Source organism: Molothrus aeneus, chromosome 3 (assembly GCF_037042795.1).
Source record: "Molothrus aeneus isolate 106 chromosome 3, BPBGC_Maene_1.0, whole genome shotgun sequence".
Lineage (NCBI taxonomy): Eukaryota > Metazoa > Chordata > Aves > Passeriformes > Icteridae > Molothrus > Molothrus aeneus.
The window spans coordinates 13,603,113-13,618,299 of record NC_089648.1 but is presented as its reverse complement, the minus strand read 5'-3'; the positions used below and the strand labels follow the sequence as shown (position 1 = coordinate 13,618,299).

Below are 15,187 nucleotides of genomic sequence, written 5' to 3'. Positions count from 1 at the left end.
CTCTTCTAGACTGCACTTTGTCAAAGAGGAAAGCCTCAACAAAGATCTTATGAATTAAGAACCATTATTTTTAGCCACAGATCAAAATTCAAAGAAATAAATAGAAACTTCCAAACTCCTAGTCTTCCTCTAGTTCCTCAGTGAAGCTTTCCATATCAATGTCTTCCATTTCTAATGGTTCTATAATGTTTTACAGATGTATTATGCTTACAATAAAATCTAGTAGCAATGGATTGCCATCAAAAAGTGCCCTTAGCACCAGCTTTTCTAAACTCCTGGAGAAAAAAAAGAAGAGGCCAAGGCCAAGAGCCACCAGAGCAGACAGAACAGTGCCATTTGGAGCCATAAAGAAGTGAGCAAACCTGAGGGACTCCTAGTTTTGGGCTGGGCTTCCTTGCCAGAATTGCAGTGTAACCTGTAATTACAAGGTACAGTGTAATTAGAGATGTTTTCACATCCTGGACATCCTGGAGCTGTGGTGTGGAGGTGATTGGCCAGAAGCCTCATGGCCATTCCTGATTCTGGGGTTTTGGCTTCCCTCTTCTCTGGAGATACTTGCAGAACATTTTTCTCTTGACTTCTTTGTGTCTCTGCACCAAGTCAACTCACAGGACTACCTAAAATTAATCTGTATGACTAAAAGCATCTTCCAGATGCTCCTTGAGCTCGGACAGGCTGGGTGCTATGAACACTTCCCAGGGGAGCTTTTCTTAACATCTGCAGCAGGTGAGGGTTGTTTAATGGCTATAAAGCTTTGGAAGATGTGCAAGATCTAGACCCAGTTTTGTGAGTGGCTTTGGTTTTCTCATTGGATGACTCCAAACAATGTTTGGAGATCTGATACTTGAATTCTCTCTAGTTTGAATATACTTACTGTATGTTTTTCTTCTTGTGAAATTAAAGTAAGGATTTCCTGATATGCTGTATTTTCCCTTAAAGGGAAACCCTGTTTTCCTACCAAAATGGTGAGATACCATTTTATTGCAATCTGTAGATTTATGGGATGCATGGAAACCCTCCTTCCTTAAACAGAGCTTGCCATAAAGGACTCTTAGTTAATTTCCTTTCTGTGAATTTAATTTTGGCCAGGTCCTTCTGCCTCATCCAATAGGACCTTCCCTCTCAAACCTGTAGGCCTTGGTCCTCTGTGTTTTACCAGGGTGTTGCACAAGTCTGATTGCCTAATCCCACTTCCCCCCATAGCTGCTGGCTCTGACAGCAGTCAGAGTCCCAAAGCAGGACATCTGAGAAATGCTCTGATCAGAGCTCCCCACCCGCTGGTGGGGGTTTGGCCATTAACCTTTTGTTTATGCCCTTTCTGTGCAGCAGGGGCACTCCAGGTATTTCCTTGCTGAACAAAGGAAGGCATTTAAACCCAGCAATCTGCTTTATGACTCTGGGCACGGTTACTGCACACACCGTTTGACTCTTTTCTCTGCAGAGATTAATGCTGGCATCTTAAACGTTACTAATGCCTTATAGACAATCCATTAACATCAGTCTCTCCTAAGTGGCCAGCCATACCATTATTTATAAAATAGGGATCCTTTCCTAGTGCTAGCACTACCAATCCCTTGATTTCCCGAGCATGGAATCATGCCTGTTATCAGCTGTGGAGTATTTTACACTGCTACATATTTTTTACTATGGAATGAGCTGCATGTGTGTGAGTGTGAGTGACATGAAAAAACCCCCATAAAATAGCAGAATATTGCTATTCCACTTGCTGCAGTGTATGAGCTGATCTGGTTAGACACGAAATGCAGACAGAAATCTGCCTCACCTCTCAAGCTAATTTTAGTCTCTCCCTCTGTTCTCCGTGGCTGTGTGTGTGTAAAATCACTGGCAGTCTGACAGCGTTTCAGTAACCTGTGCCACGCGCAGAGCGGGATGTACTCACCAGCCATCTGCTTGCATGGCACGGGTTAACTGAGCCTGTGGGATTGTGCTTACCTAAACAAAACCACTGCAGTGAGGGGAAAAACAATGAATGGGTGGAGATGATCAGCCCATGCATTCCAGCTAGTGCAGTCCAGGCAGCAATGACAGCCTGAAGGTTGCAGCAGCGTCAGGATCAGCATTCCAAGTGCACCAATCTTACAGTCTGGAGTGATTTTACGTGGAGCTGTTCTTTATTTGCTGAGCCATGGCCAGTAACCAGGCCAGCCTGCAGGATGATCAGAGCAGGCACTGCAAGTTCTTATCCTACATGTTCTACCAGGCTGTGAGAGATCACAAGCCTGTGTGGATGCTGGAAGACATGAGAACTATGGAGTATTTTTACTGGGAGGAAAATGCCAGCCTACGAACCTACTCACCTTCAGAAGCCCTTCTCTATGCAGTGGTGCATAATCACCTGCCTTATGCTCAGTATCTGCTGTCTCATTTTCCAGAGGAGGCTCTCAAGGTGCCTGGGGAACACTTCTGCTATTGCCCATCCTCTGCTCCTCACCTGGCCATGGCAGTCACATATGACAGGAGAGATATCTTGGGACTGATCATCAAAATTGCACACAAGCTCCCCAGCTTGAACTCCTATATCAATAGGGCTGGCTGCTTTCATCTGGAAGATGGGAAAACACCCCTGCACCTTGCCTGCGAGCTGCTGAGGTCAGAGACGGTTCTCATCCTCCTCGGGAATGGAGCCTCTCCCAGGATAGAGGACAGTAAAGGGCTGACCCCGCTGGACGTCATCCTGGAGCAGATGTGGGACTCCAAAGTCAATGTCGCATCAAAGAAGCTCTGCCTCGACTACCTCTTGCTCTTCATGCCCAACCCACAGTTTAAGATGCGGAAAGTTCTGCAGGAGCATCCAGACCACTGGACAGCTTTGCTGGGAGAAGACAAATTCAACAGCCTGGTGGGGAACACACCTGCTTCTTTATATCTGCAAGCTATGCAAACTATTCTCCAGACTCTTCCCCCTTCCCACTTCCCTAAAAGCATCCAGGAACTACCTATACCTCAGGCACTAAAGCCCTTACCATCCTATGGCAAAAAGCTACCAGCAAAAAATGTGGTAAATGTTTTTCCTTGACTTTATTCAATAGGTCTTGGATTTTCCAAGGCAACTTAGAGGAGCTGGTTATCCACCACCCTCTGCATTTTAGTGTGATTTTAGTACTTAACTTATTAGGCTATGCTGGAAAATCCAATATTTTGTGACAAGATTTTAAATGTCTTTTCTAACTGATTGCAGGCATGGCCCTTTTAAAGGCAAAAGCCTTCCTTGTTTTCTGTTTTGTTGTGCATGTGAAGGGTTAACTGTAGTTGAGAGTGTGTTACGTTTGATTTCTTAGTTGTCAGCTGGTATCAGTGTATCTGAATTCCCAATATGATAACTGTATCCTGTGTAATGCACCTGGGTTAAAAGGAACTACGTACCCAGTGGGATTTTTAAATGGTGTCACTGCTGGAGCTGGGAGAAATACCATCCCCTTCCAACAAGGTTCAAACATCAAGCTTCCTTTCTAACAATGCTCAAGCATCATTAGTTATAACCACAAAGTGCATGGCTGATGCTGCAGGGATGCAGAGGCAGTTCCTGCAGGATAACTGATCCTATCGAGTTACTTTACAGCAGGTCATGGTGTGGAGGGCATGAGTTCAGAGAGGGGCAGTGTGTGTATATTCCTGGGGGATGGGAGATAAAGATCCACAGAACAGCTAATGGGAAGCATCCAGTCTTACCTGGGAGCAAGAGGGTTAAAGGCAATCCCAGCCCTGATGCCTCTACAGACTTGTGCAATGGGGAAGGAACCATTTTTCCCACTGTCCAGTAAACAAATGGCAATTGGAGCAGGGACATTGAGAGCCCTGTCTTTCATATGTGACATTATTTCTCCTTGGCTTTTGTTTTGGAACATATCTCTACAGGAGATGTAGCTGGCTAACTTGATTTCCCTGTGGGTCTCAGAGCCACAGGCATTTGTTACTTATCCTAAGCTGGGGTATGATGTTCTGCTGTTAAAAGTTGTTACTTGCTGCCAATTAGAGTATTTTTGCCACCCAGGTCCAGACAGAAATCCTTATCTTGGAAGTTACAAAATGTTCCCACTAATTGGGCACTGCAGGCAGGGTGAGTTTGCAGAAAGCAGGGCTGAGTCTGGGCAGCATTCTGGGTAGTTCTGAATCACACTGCTCTCTCTGCTCAAGGCACTGGTCCTGCTCTCCTGGCTGTTCTCAGCATCAACAGAGCAGTGGCAGAATCCCAGCTCCCTTTGAGGGACATCTCTTATTTTGGACACCAGCGTTCCCCACTCCTTGTAAGCGCAACCCTCTGTTCTGCTGAAGGAGCACAACTCACTTCCCCCACCTGCACTGGGCAGCAGTGGAGAACTCACTCTCCTCTTCAGCTGGATTTGGGGCCCAAGGCTTGGGGCACAAACCACTTTCCACAGGCAGTAGCTGTGGAAGATGTGCAGTCAAATCTCAAATGCTTTGTGCAAAAATGGCTCATGTCTCATTTGGCTAATTCCCTGCCTGTGCCAAGGAGGCCGTGCTGGACCTGCTCCCATCTTTCTGTCAGCACAGGGAGCACTTCCATTTAGTTTCCCTCTGCATGGGCTACCTCCTGTGTGCCAGGACACTGGCAATGCCAGCCATGGCCAGGTGGAGATTTACTGTGAGGCTGCAGAACATGCCGTTCACAGCCACCTGGACCATCCTTTCTGAGACACTGGGATGCTCCTCCCAGCCATCTCTTCCCGCATGCCGTGGGAGGGCCTCAGTTCCGGTGCCACCTGTGCTAGGCCAGGTGAATGAGCAGCCTTGCTTGTGAGGTGGAGGAAATGTCAGCCCAGCCCTAAAAGTGGCAAGCAGGCCATGAAGGGGCTAACCCTTCTCCTGAAATCCCACATCTCTGGTGCTGCAGTGTTCCTCCACTCCTGCCCCTGGGGACTTAAATGTCCTTCTTCATTTGTGTCTATTCTTCCTTGTTCGATGGGGAGGGCTGCAAATGGGGAAATGCAGGGTCAGCGTTGGGTGAGGGTTTTGGGGGAAGCCTGCACTCGACAGCTTGTGCTGCAGACAGAGGCTGTCACAGCTTGGGAAGCAAAGCAGAGCCCAAGGCAGATTTGCATTATAAGAGGTGGCTCAGCTGCTTCTGCCAAGCCCTCAGGCTCCCCAGCACTGGCACATACTCCCCCGAAAACCCGGAGCTGGAGGCAGAGGACAGAACAGGCTCTCGGTGCCCGTGGCTGCCCAGAGTGACTGTGCAGAGCATGGCCCCAGTGGCACCCCGGGAGTCCTGAGGAGCAGGACTGGGGTTGTCCCCAGCAGCACTGCGGTATCTCATCCAGATGTCGGTGGGTGAGAGGCGGAGGAGGCTGGTGAAGGATATTATTAGAATAGTAATTAGGTCCTGGAAGCAGAGATCCCGGGAAAGGAGGAAATGGAAATCATCCAGTGCTATTGCAGTGGCTCGAAACCATGTGAGTTTCAGTGCTGTGAAGTTTCAGAAAAGACAGGAGGGAGGGGAGGGCTGTTCATCTTACAAATCCAAGGAGGCAGGTAGGGACTGTTGGCATTAATGCCAGCACTTTCTATTAAGGCAGGAGGCCATACTCAGAGAGCCAGAGCAGCCCACTGGGAGCAAGTGAATGTAAAATGGTGCAGGGGTCTCTTGTTGGCTGCAATAGTTGTGGATCAAGGCAGAGATCAGGAATCAGGCACTTTATGGGTGGGTTTGTAGCAGACAGCAGGATGCTTGTGTGCATGCATTTGTCCGTGTGGGAGGCTCCCCTCTATCCACCTGCCAAGAGAGGGGATAGAACATGAATTGTCTTGAATAGTTTCTCTCTGGGACATTCCTGTGACTGGTGCCCCAGCCTGGAAGAAAGCTGCTGGTCCACTGTTGACCAACATGGCCAAAAATTCTGGTGTGTCCAGCCCAGAGTATAACAGGCAAGTACCCACATAGGAAAGATCACTCCACAGCCCACTCATTTCTCCTTTTCTTGACCATTTTAGCAAGAGATCAAGCACCAGCTGGCCCTCAATCACATCGGGCCTCCCATGTGCAGTCCCAGTGGGACAAAGTCTAGGGTCATTAGCACTGTGGTGACAACTCTTTCCATTGCCTGTAGCAATGTGACAGCAGGATGGGCATTCCTGCTGGAACAGGAGAATCTTCTCCCTAGACCCTGTTCGCTTATATTGTGGTGATCTGCCAGTTAGTTTGAGATCCCATTCATCTTCCTTGTCAATACAGTGACATTACATCAGATATGGCCAAATCTACCTCAGCCCCATCTGTGTTGGCTTTTTCTCTCCATTCTTTCCAAGCCAGGTAATTAGCAAAAGTAAACTCAAAAATATTTTGCAATATTTTCCTGCAACCTGACTGTCTTGAAAAATCCCTATGCTTGCATGGCAAATATGTTGGTGGCTTTGTTGATCGAAAAGGGTGCTGGGTGCTGTGCAGTGATGTTTACCTTCTGCATACCTGCATACTAAGTAAGTGTCACTCAGATCTGTATTTCTGAACTTGGGAAAAAGAATAAACACAAGAGAGAAATGGGGAAAGGGTAAAGTTTTTTCTGATCTTCAGATTTAGGTTGGTTCTGCAGGTTACATCTCTTTAATTTCAATTTTGAGGAGTAGCATTGTAAGGATCTGAATGGTCTGTATGTGTGAGCCTTTGGTTTTGGTGAGAAGCACTTCAGTGAGTGCAGTGGGGTGGAGGGAGTGAGGGAGTGAGGGAGGGAGGGAGGGAGTGAAAATATACAGGTGTGTGTGTGTGCACGTGTGTGAGTGTCTGCCCTCCTGTCGCACATGTGTGAGTGTTTGCCTGCCCTCTCCTGGCAAATCCGTAACCGGCAGTTGGCACGCACTGCGCTCCTCGGACCAGCAGTGAGCGATGCCCTACGGAAGCAGCCTTTTCACGCGGTCAGTGTGTGTGTCCCAGGCCCCGTGCTGCTGACAGGTAAGGACGTTTTTTCTCTTGGAAAGAGGCAGCAGTTTTGCTCTTGAAATGGGTGTTTTATCCCCAAACACCAAGCACAAGGGCTTCAGCTTGCCAGCAACTACAATCATCCAGCAAAAGGTTTGTGATGCTGGCCACACTTTATTCTAGAACACTTTTTTTTTTTAATAAAATGTCTTAAACGTACATCTTTGTCTTTTCTTTTTTTCTGGGCTGCCAGCAAAATTCAGCTATGCATGACTTTCTAACCCTATGCTTCTGTCTATTTCTGCAGCATCATTAGCAGGAAGGACAAGCCAGATTCTGACCTCAGTTACACCTCCCTACACCTGAAGTAACGCTTTTTAAGTTGGTTCCATCACTACAGATGTTTGTTGGTCTAAAGGAAAAGAAACTGTGTATTTATGTTCTTCAAGGCTCCATAACTCTGACTTTAGCATATAAATAAATGTGACACTTAATCCTTGAAAACATTTTTTTACGTTTTTTGTACTCTGAATGTATATGGATGTATATTTTCCATCTCTAACATCAATGGCATTTCCCTGTTTCCAGTTCCCCTGGCATTTCTGGAATCAGCATGGCAGTGACAGATGCTGTTGGCCACTTATTAAGACTGATTGTTGCCATGCCCAAGTACAAATGAATGTTCATTGTATGATACAACTTTCTTATAAAGCCATACTTTTGTAATTTTGGTTTCTCTTTTTTAGGGGGGGAAAATCTTCCCCATAACTGTGTTAGCACATTACTCACTGCATGATTAAAGATAAAACAATTGTAACGTGCTGGAATAAACGATGTATACATAGTCTGATATAATTACATACTAGCTGTGAAAATAATTTAATCTTGATCGTATTAATATAATAAACTTGAAATATAAAATTGATGTGTCTTTTATTAGCCAGCTGGTCAAAACCACCCACAAGTATCCGTTGCTTTTGCTTTGGCTTATCTTATTGTTTGATGATTGCATTCTGACTGCTGAGCCATTGTCTCAAAAAATGTGTTCTGAGGAAAATAATATTTCCCTTCACAGGCTTATAGTAGCTGACTATGCTGTCAGAGGTGACCCCAAGTGATGGGGTGAACCCACACTTCACAGATCTGCTGAAAGGTGGTGATAAATCAGAAGGTGGGGCTCAACAGAGGTTGAATGGTAATTGGTTTCAGAGATTTTCAATTTTTAGGTTTGAGTTCAGCTTATGCAGCTGTTTCCCGTGAACATAAGAGTGCTGGTAGCCTTCTCTGGCTTGTGCGCCATCAACAGCTCCTTTCCTTCCTCAGGTTTTTCTGTGTACAGCCCTGGCAAGGCTTTCAGCACCAACCTCTCCTGTAGGCTCAGCTGAAGGTCTTCAGGCAGATGAGCACCTCTCACCCTCTGTGCTCTCCATGGGGTAAGGATCCACCAGATTCTGTGCCAAAACCTGAACCATCCAGATCCTCCTCTGCTCTGATAAAAACAGCTACCCAAAGTGTTTCAGGTGATGGGTAGCTGGTTTGGATGATGAGGATGGTGATGATAATAACAGGGTGTAGAGTCCAGTGCCAGCTGTGCCCACAGATCTCCTCAAGGCACACTAGTACATGCAAGCCATAACCAAGGGATGACTCCTTTGAACCTGTGCTTGCATAGTACGTTACTGGTTTCATGGAAGAATGCAGAGAGGGAAGTTTCACTGATCTCATTTAAAGAAAATCAAGACTGTCCTTGCCTTCATAGCATGAGATTTATCCCTAACTACTTCACCACAAGAATGTGGTCCCCAAATATGTCATTTTCTGGCTTATTTGCTTCCATGTTTCCCATGTTTGAGAAAGGGAATCTGATTTAGTTTCTCTTGGGCCCTGGCAGCTCTGCTGGGGCTGACCATCAGGGAACTCCAGGCTGACACATCCCTCAGAGGCAGTCCCATGTAGGTATTGGGCTTTTTACAACTGTAGCTAGCTGGAGCCCACACACCAGCAGGCAGCAAGACAGGGATTTAAATAGAGAAATTGAAAGGGTATATTCCCTTGCGTGGGGGGAAGCACTGTCACAAGCAGATGATGCACTGAGCGAAATCCTGCCCACGCCTCAGTTACTTGGGTGCACCTCCCCGAGTGAGTCACCCCAAAAGCAGCTGACAAGGTTTGGCATGTCCCACACTGTCCCGTGTCTCCCTGGCCAGCACAGCAGCAATGCCTTGGGGGAGCATGCTCTGCCTTCTGCTGCGCCACCACTCTCAGCTGGTGACATGGATGGCCACCAGGCTCCAGCTCCCGAGATGCCTGCCTTTGTCTCCAGCCCTTTGGGAGCTGCTCTGAAGCCAAGAAGCCAGATTTCTCCGGGGGTGAATCCTAAACATTTTCCTTGGTCTGGAAAATCAGCCGTAATTTTTTTCCTAGTAAAATGTGTGTGCGTTTTGCTATGGATTTGCTGTGTGAAGGAGAAGTTTATTGCTGGTGGGAAGGCTTTTGGTGAATTTCATGAGTTCGTAGAGATAAGAGAGCTGTGCTCTGTACACCAGCTCTGCCCACCCACGCAGATCCCCAAGGAGAACAGTGAGGAGGAGGAATGATTATCACAGAGCTGTCAGACTCATGCAAGAAAACCTGGGAGGAAGAAAGGGAAGAAAAGGGTTGGGAAAGGCTGTATGGCAAGATGCCTTGTGGGAAGCAGATCCCACAGCTGAACAGAAATAGGGAAAATAGTCTGGAGAATCCCAAACTACAGTAGAAGCTATGAGAAACACAGAAACCACTCCCTACCACTTTCTCATGGAGCTTGGCTTCAGGGTCACAGAGAATATCAGGATGATAAAGAAGAGGCTGACAAGCATTAGAAAAGGAAATAATCATTAGAGCTGACTGGGAATTGATGTTTCTATTCCACCAAAACCAACAATATTGCAAAATACACTTCTGTTCTAATTCAAAATGAAAATTAAAACTATCAAAACCAATTTTACAAGGAAGAAAACTTATTCAGATCTATCAAGATATTTCTTAAAGAATAGTAAAATTTTGATAATGTAATACCTGGCTTTTTATTATTAAAAGTGTCAAAGCACTAAAAAAGAATCAAAATATTATAAAAATACCCCACTTCTTTTGACAGCTGAAAGTCTTTGTTCAGATTTTCATGTACAGAATTTTTGTCAAAATAGGAACATAAAGCTCACGGTGCTGGGTGTTCCCAGCATCATGCCATATCTCCAGCACTGGCAATGGGAGAAGCCAGGTAAGCAGAGCAACTTTGCCTGGCTATTTTTAGCAATACAGTCCCTACTTAATTCCCTCAGTTCCCACAGCTGTTGGATTGGGGATATTGGAGGCTATACCCTTGCCTAGTCCTTCAGAGTATTCATCTTTTGACCTAGTGTCCCAAATTTGTCTAGGTCTTTTCCAAGCCTGTTGATACAGTCACATCCATGACTTCCTATGGCAGCAGTTTACATTTATCTGCACCCAAGCTTAGCTGCCACCTCTTTTTCCTACTCAGTTTAGTATGTGCTTAGTTTACTCCTTCAGGTGCCTCTGTGTGGTGTTTGGATACCTGGAAAACCTCCAGCAGCACTGTGAACACAGAGCTATCACTGCTCACTCCTTTCTCCAGCCACAAGTTATATACTGAACAAAACTGGTTCCCACACCAATCTCCAAGATAGCCCACTGCTGACTCTTCCTCACCCTTTGCCATTTTGTAACCAGCTTTCACTGCATGAAATAACTCCTGGATCCCACAACAGCTTCATTTTCTAAAATAATCTTTGGTGTGGAACCTTGCCCACAGGTTTTTGTGAACCCAAGTACCTTATGTTCACCAGATCTCTCCTTTATCCTCTGTCCTTTTGAGTGAGGTAAGTAATTTACAAACAATTCAGTTTTTATGGAGGTAATCTTTGCAGTAAAATCTGTTCTGACAGGAGATGGCAGAATTAAAAACCTTTGTCCATTAGAAGGACCGAAAGATTTTTATGCGAAGTCTGCTTACAGAAGTACAGCCCATGGTGTGGTTCTTGGAACTGGTGTGGTTCTTGGAACTGGTGTGGTTCTTGGAACTGTCCTGTGCAGGACCAGGAGTTGGACTCAATGATTCTTGTGGGTCCCTTCCAACTCAGAATATTCTTCTGTTCAGTGATTCTGTAAAACACTTTGCCTGGAGATTGCAGGGGAATTCCAGATGGTATTTCTTTAAAAGCGTCTTATAATTTTGAGGCTTTGACTGAAGCTGAAAATGAGCAACTACAGGACAAAAATCTCTGTTCTTCTGCCTGGAAGGTGTTAGGGAGTGACACTGTAAGCAGACTCTTCTCTGAGTTTACAGATCCTAGTGAGATCCTATTTTCAGCTGTGATGCATTTATTTGCAGACACTAAACTTCTCACCAATAGAGGTGATTGCTTGATCAAATGAGGTTTTTTTATGGGACTCCTCCTGTGGGTAGAATTGAGCTTCACTCATAGCTACAGGCTTTGGCTTACTTCTCTACCAGCCTGCAGAGCCCAGCATGGTGACAGACAGAGATAAAATTACATTCCATGTATAATTTGGGATTTCATGAAAGGAAAGCCAAAATGATAGGAAGAAAGAGCTCTGCCTAAATTAGGTTTCTGCTTAGAGGTGTGTTCCCTAAACACTCAGAACACACATGCTTACTTAGGCTCACTCAGATCTGGTGAGCTTCAGGGAAGTGTAAGGTATGGCAAGTAACCCAAATTTGCAATCAGGGAGGCTGAGAGTAGCTTTCCCACAAAACTACCCAGCCCTTCTTTTGCAGAATTAACAAATTCTAGCAGCAGATTGGTGCTTTGTGTTCTCTGGAAAACATGAACCAGGTTTCAAAATGTCTCAGTTCTGCCCTGACACACAGGAACATCATCCCCTCAAGTAAAAAACATCACTAAAATGACAAAGTACAAACCTAGACCTGTCCATGCTCTTTCTTATTCCCCTTTTGCAGATATTTAGAGCTGGAGACCCCCTCCATTGTGGCCTGGGCCTTTGCCCCCACTGCCTTGGAGGGGATGAACACACAAATTTCAAGCTGTAAAATGACTGCACACGACACACAGCATGAATGCACATGCAAGCACCATAGTTGATGTGAAAGAAGAGGCCCATCACGAATTTTACTTATTTTTAGAGTGAAAAGCCCCTGCCTCAGCCAGGCAGGAGTTCAAGACTAACATCCCAGTTCCTTACTGGTGCCAGCCTGACAGGTTTTACTGAGCTGCCTGTCAGTGCAACTCCTCTAAGATTCAGGCAGCCAACTCTTTGCCTTTAGGATCAGGTCAGACTTTGAACAGGCAACTTCAGTTTACCTTTCAGTAACTACTGCTTTTACTAGATGTGGACCTTTATACCATCCTCAATCAAATCTAGAAACTGTTCAGCCTGGCAGAGCTGCTAATGAATATGCTCTCACCAGCTGAAATGAAGAGGGGAAAAAAAAAAAAAAGGAATGTATTTTATAATGAAAGCCCTGTGTTTAAATTTTATATTTCAAATGCTTTAAATGTTTATTTTCTTCTTTTATTCCTGCAGTGTTGCCTGGAAAGCCAGTTTTGCTCGGATACTGTCAGCTTCACTGCATGGCTCCCTGTGTTTTCAGTCAGTCCTCAAATCGCCTCAACTTTGAAGTGGATTCATCTTCCAAAGGGACACCTTTTTCCCTCCTCTCCTCAGCACATGAGCCCTGTTGGGCTTTTGAAGTCAAATAACACCGTTTATTATAAGATAAAATAGAGATTCTAACTCATAAAATAAGGAAACAGCTGGGCAGGGCCGGATAGGAATAAAAACGAGTTATCAGCAGCCTTCCCTTCTCCTAGGAGTGCCCAGGCTTGTTGGCTGCCTGAGCTGCGGAGAAGTAAAACCAGCTCCTTACACCTGTGCAGACGCTACCGGTGATCATTTCCACACATCCCCCTTGTCTTGCTTTGGGTTTGTTTTCTTATTTTTTGACGACTTTTCTTATTTTCCACCACGGCGGCTCCCGCGCGGGCACCGGCCGGGCCTGGGCCGCCGCGCCGCCATCGGCCGCCAGGTGGCACCACCTCCCTTCGGCTGCCTCCGTGAGGGATGACGTTCCCCCCCCCACCCCCGAGGTCCTGAGGGACCCCCCAACCGTGAGGGACCCCCGGGTCGTGAGGGACCCTCGGGTCGTGAGGGACCCCCGAGGCCCTGGGGGACCCCGAGACCTTGGGGGACCCTCGGGTCGTGAGGGACCCTCGGGTCATGAGGGACCCCCGAGGCCCTGGGGGACCCCCGGAACCCTGAGGGATCCCCGAGCCGTGAGGGACCCCCAAGGCCCTGGGGGATCCCCGGGCCCTGAGGGACCCCCGAAGCCCTGAGGGATCCCCAGACCGTGAGGGACTCCCGGACCCTGAGGGACCCCAGAGCCGTGAGAGTGCTGTAAAACGTAGAATATGCAAAATTTTCTTTGAAAAGGACGTTCTTTGGTGTTTGATCTTTGTACGCTTTTCAGCCTAATCAGCAGGAAAGGAGATTTTAGAGAGAGCAGCTAACGAGCAATCCCTGAGTGACGTCCAGGTGTTAGAAAGATAAATTACTTGTTGGTGGAGTTGCCTTGTTAAAGTTTAGGGCTTCAGGTATTTCGGTGATCTCCGACCTCGGGGGAGGTTAACAAACCCTGGGGAGAAGGATGTGCAGCTGATAGTGGACACAAAGAATGCAGAATTTCTGGGCCCCAAGGACATTTGGCAGGACCCCAAAGATAAGGAAGAAACTAATTCTAAACTATTAAAAATAAAGACAGCTCAGCAACTGTGCTGAACCAGCTCCAATTGGGTAAAATGTAATTCTGGCAGAGGGAGATGGTGACCACCACTCATGGACCCAAGAAACCCACTGACCCAAAAGAAGGGAAAGACTGAGTATGGGACTAATTAGTAGGAGAAGCAAGAGAATCATTAATAAGCAGAAGACAGAATACTAATTAGCAAGAGAACTATGTAACTTGTAGCCAGTGAACACAAATTCCTTTGTTTGCTAAAATGTATAAATTGCAAAAGGTTTTGATAGTTGGTGTGCTTGATTTGTGGAATACCACTGAGCATCCAGGCTTGTGCAACTCTGAGATAATCGATGTCTCTCTCAAGCGTGTAATTATAGGCTTGCTGCCCACGAATCCCATTTTTGTGGATGACAAGGTGACTCCAGGCCGTGAGAAGACCCTGCCACTGTGAGGGGACCCCGGGATTGTGAGGTGACCCCAGTGCTGTCTGGTGATCCTACAGCACATCTTTTGGATGCAGTGTCCAAACCTAACACAAATGTGCAAACCTAGCTGCAGGAAGGTGGTGCAGGTGGCTCAGCTACCAAAGAAAGGTTTTCTGGTTTATTCAGCAATGGAAAGGCCTCACATGCCATGGAAGTTTACCCTGGAGCTGGGCTCTAGACAAAGAGCTACAAACAGAAACAAATTTTTTCACACAGGGCATGTGGGGTTGCTGGGAAGAGATGAGCAGAAGGACATTTTTTATCCTCTCTGCTGACTCCAAGGGAAAGGAGAAGCTGTGGTGACTTAGCTGGCTGTGGGAGGCTGAGAGGCTCCATATCTGTGTTTAGCAAAGTACCTGAAATCCAGGGATGTGATGCAGCCCTGTTGGATCACTGCTCCTGCACAGCAAAGCTCGTTGGAGGAGTCAGTGGTGGTAGAGCTGTGAGAACCACTATTTCCCACTTTCCCAGAAGAGTGGCTGGGGCAGGAAGCACATCCACTGCAGCCCAGCAAAGAGCCTGCCTGTGCACTGGGCATCTCCTGCAGAAAGCAAAGAATTGATGAGGGGCTTGATATCTACCAGGAAACAAGGAAAGGTACTGCCAAAGATGTCTTTAGCTCTGTTTCTGGCAAATTTTTGAATCATCAAATACCTAGAAAATGGTAGATGGCCCAATAGCCTGAAGTCTCAGCTAAAATAAAACCCAGTTTGTCTTTTTGGAGCTATCATTCTCTGATCTGGGGGTCTGTTCCTTTTTTTTTCACTCCTCTCTGCTTCAAGGCTAATCAGCAGAGCTTGCAAACCAATAACAAATTGGTTAAAAATCATCTTTATATGCAAAGCCTAAAATAAAACATCTGTATATATCCCAGAAGCCTTCACAACCTCCTGTTTTATTAGTATCTCTAAAATAACTTTTCTTTCCTGACTCTAATTCCAGCTAGAAGCACTCTGCTAATCCTCACAGGACTGTTATGTGTATTTCCAATTAAGCAATTTATAAGCACTGGCTGTGAGGAGCTTTTTTGTT

General features: G+C 46.2%; 1 protein-coding gene across 1 annotated transcript; it reads left to right on the top strand.

Annotated features, from left to right (window-relative positions):
- The first annotated feature begins 1,860 nt into the window (after positions 1 to 1,860).
- On the top strand, positions 1,861 to 7,813 carry LOC136554396 (ankyrin repeat domain-containing protein 9-like). The gene is made up of 2 exons (XM_066546310.1): positions 1,861 to 3,019; positions 7,200 to 7,813. The coding sequence occupies exons 1-2, from the start codon at positions 2,147 to 2,149 to the stop codon at positions 7,206 to 7,208; spliced, it is 882 nt and encodes a 293-aa protein (XP_066402407.1). The 5' UTR covers positions 1,861 to 2,146; the 3' UTR covers positions 7,209 to 7,813.
- The last annotated feature ends 7,374 nt before the right edge of the window (positions 7,814 to 15,187 follow it).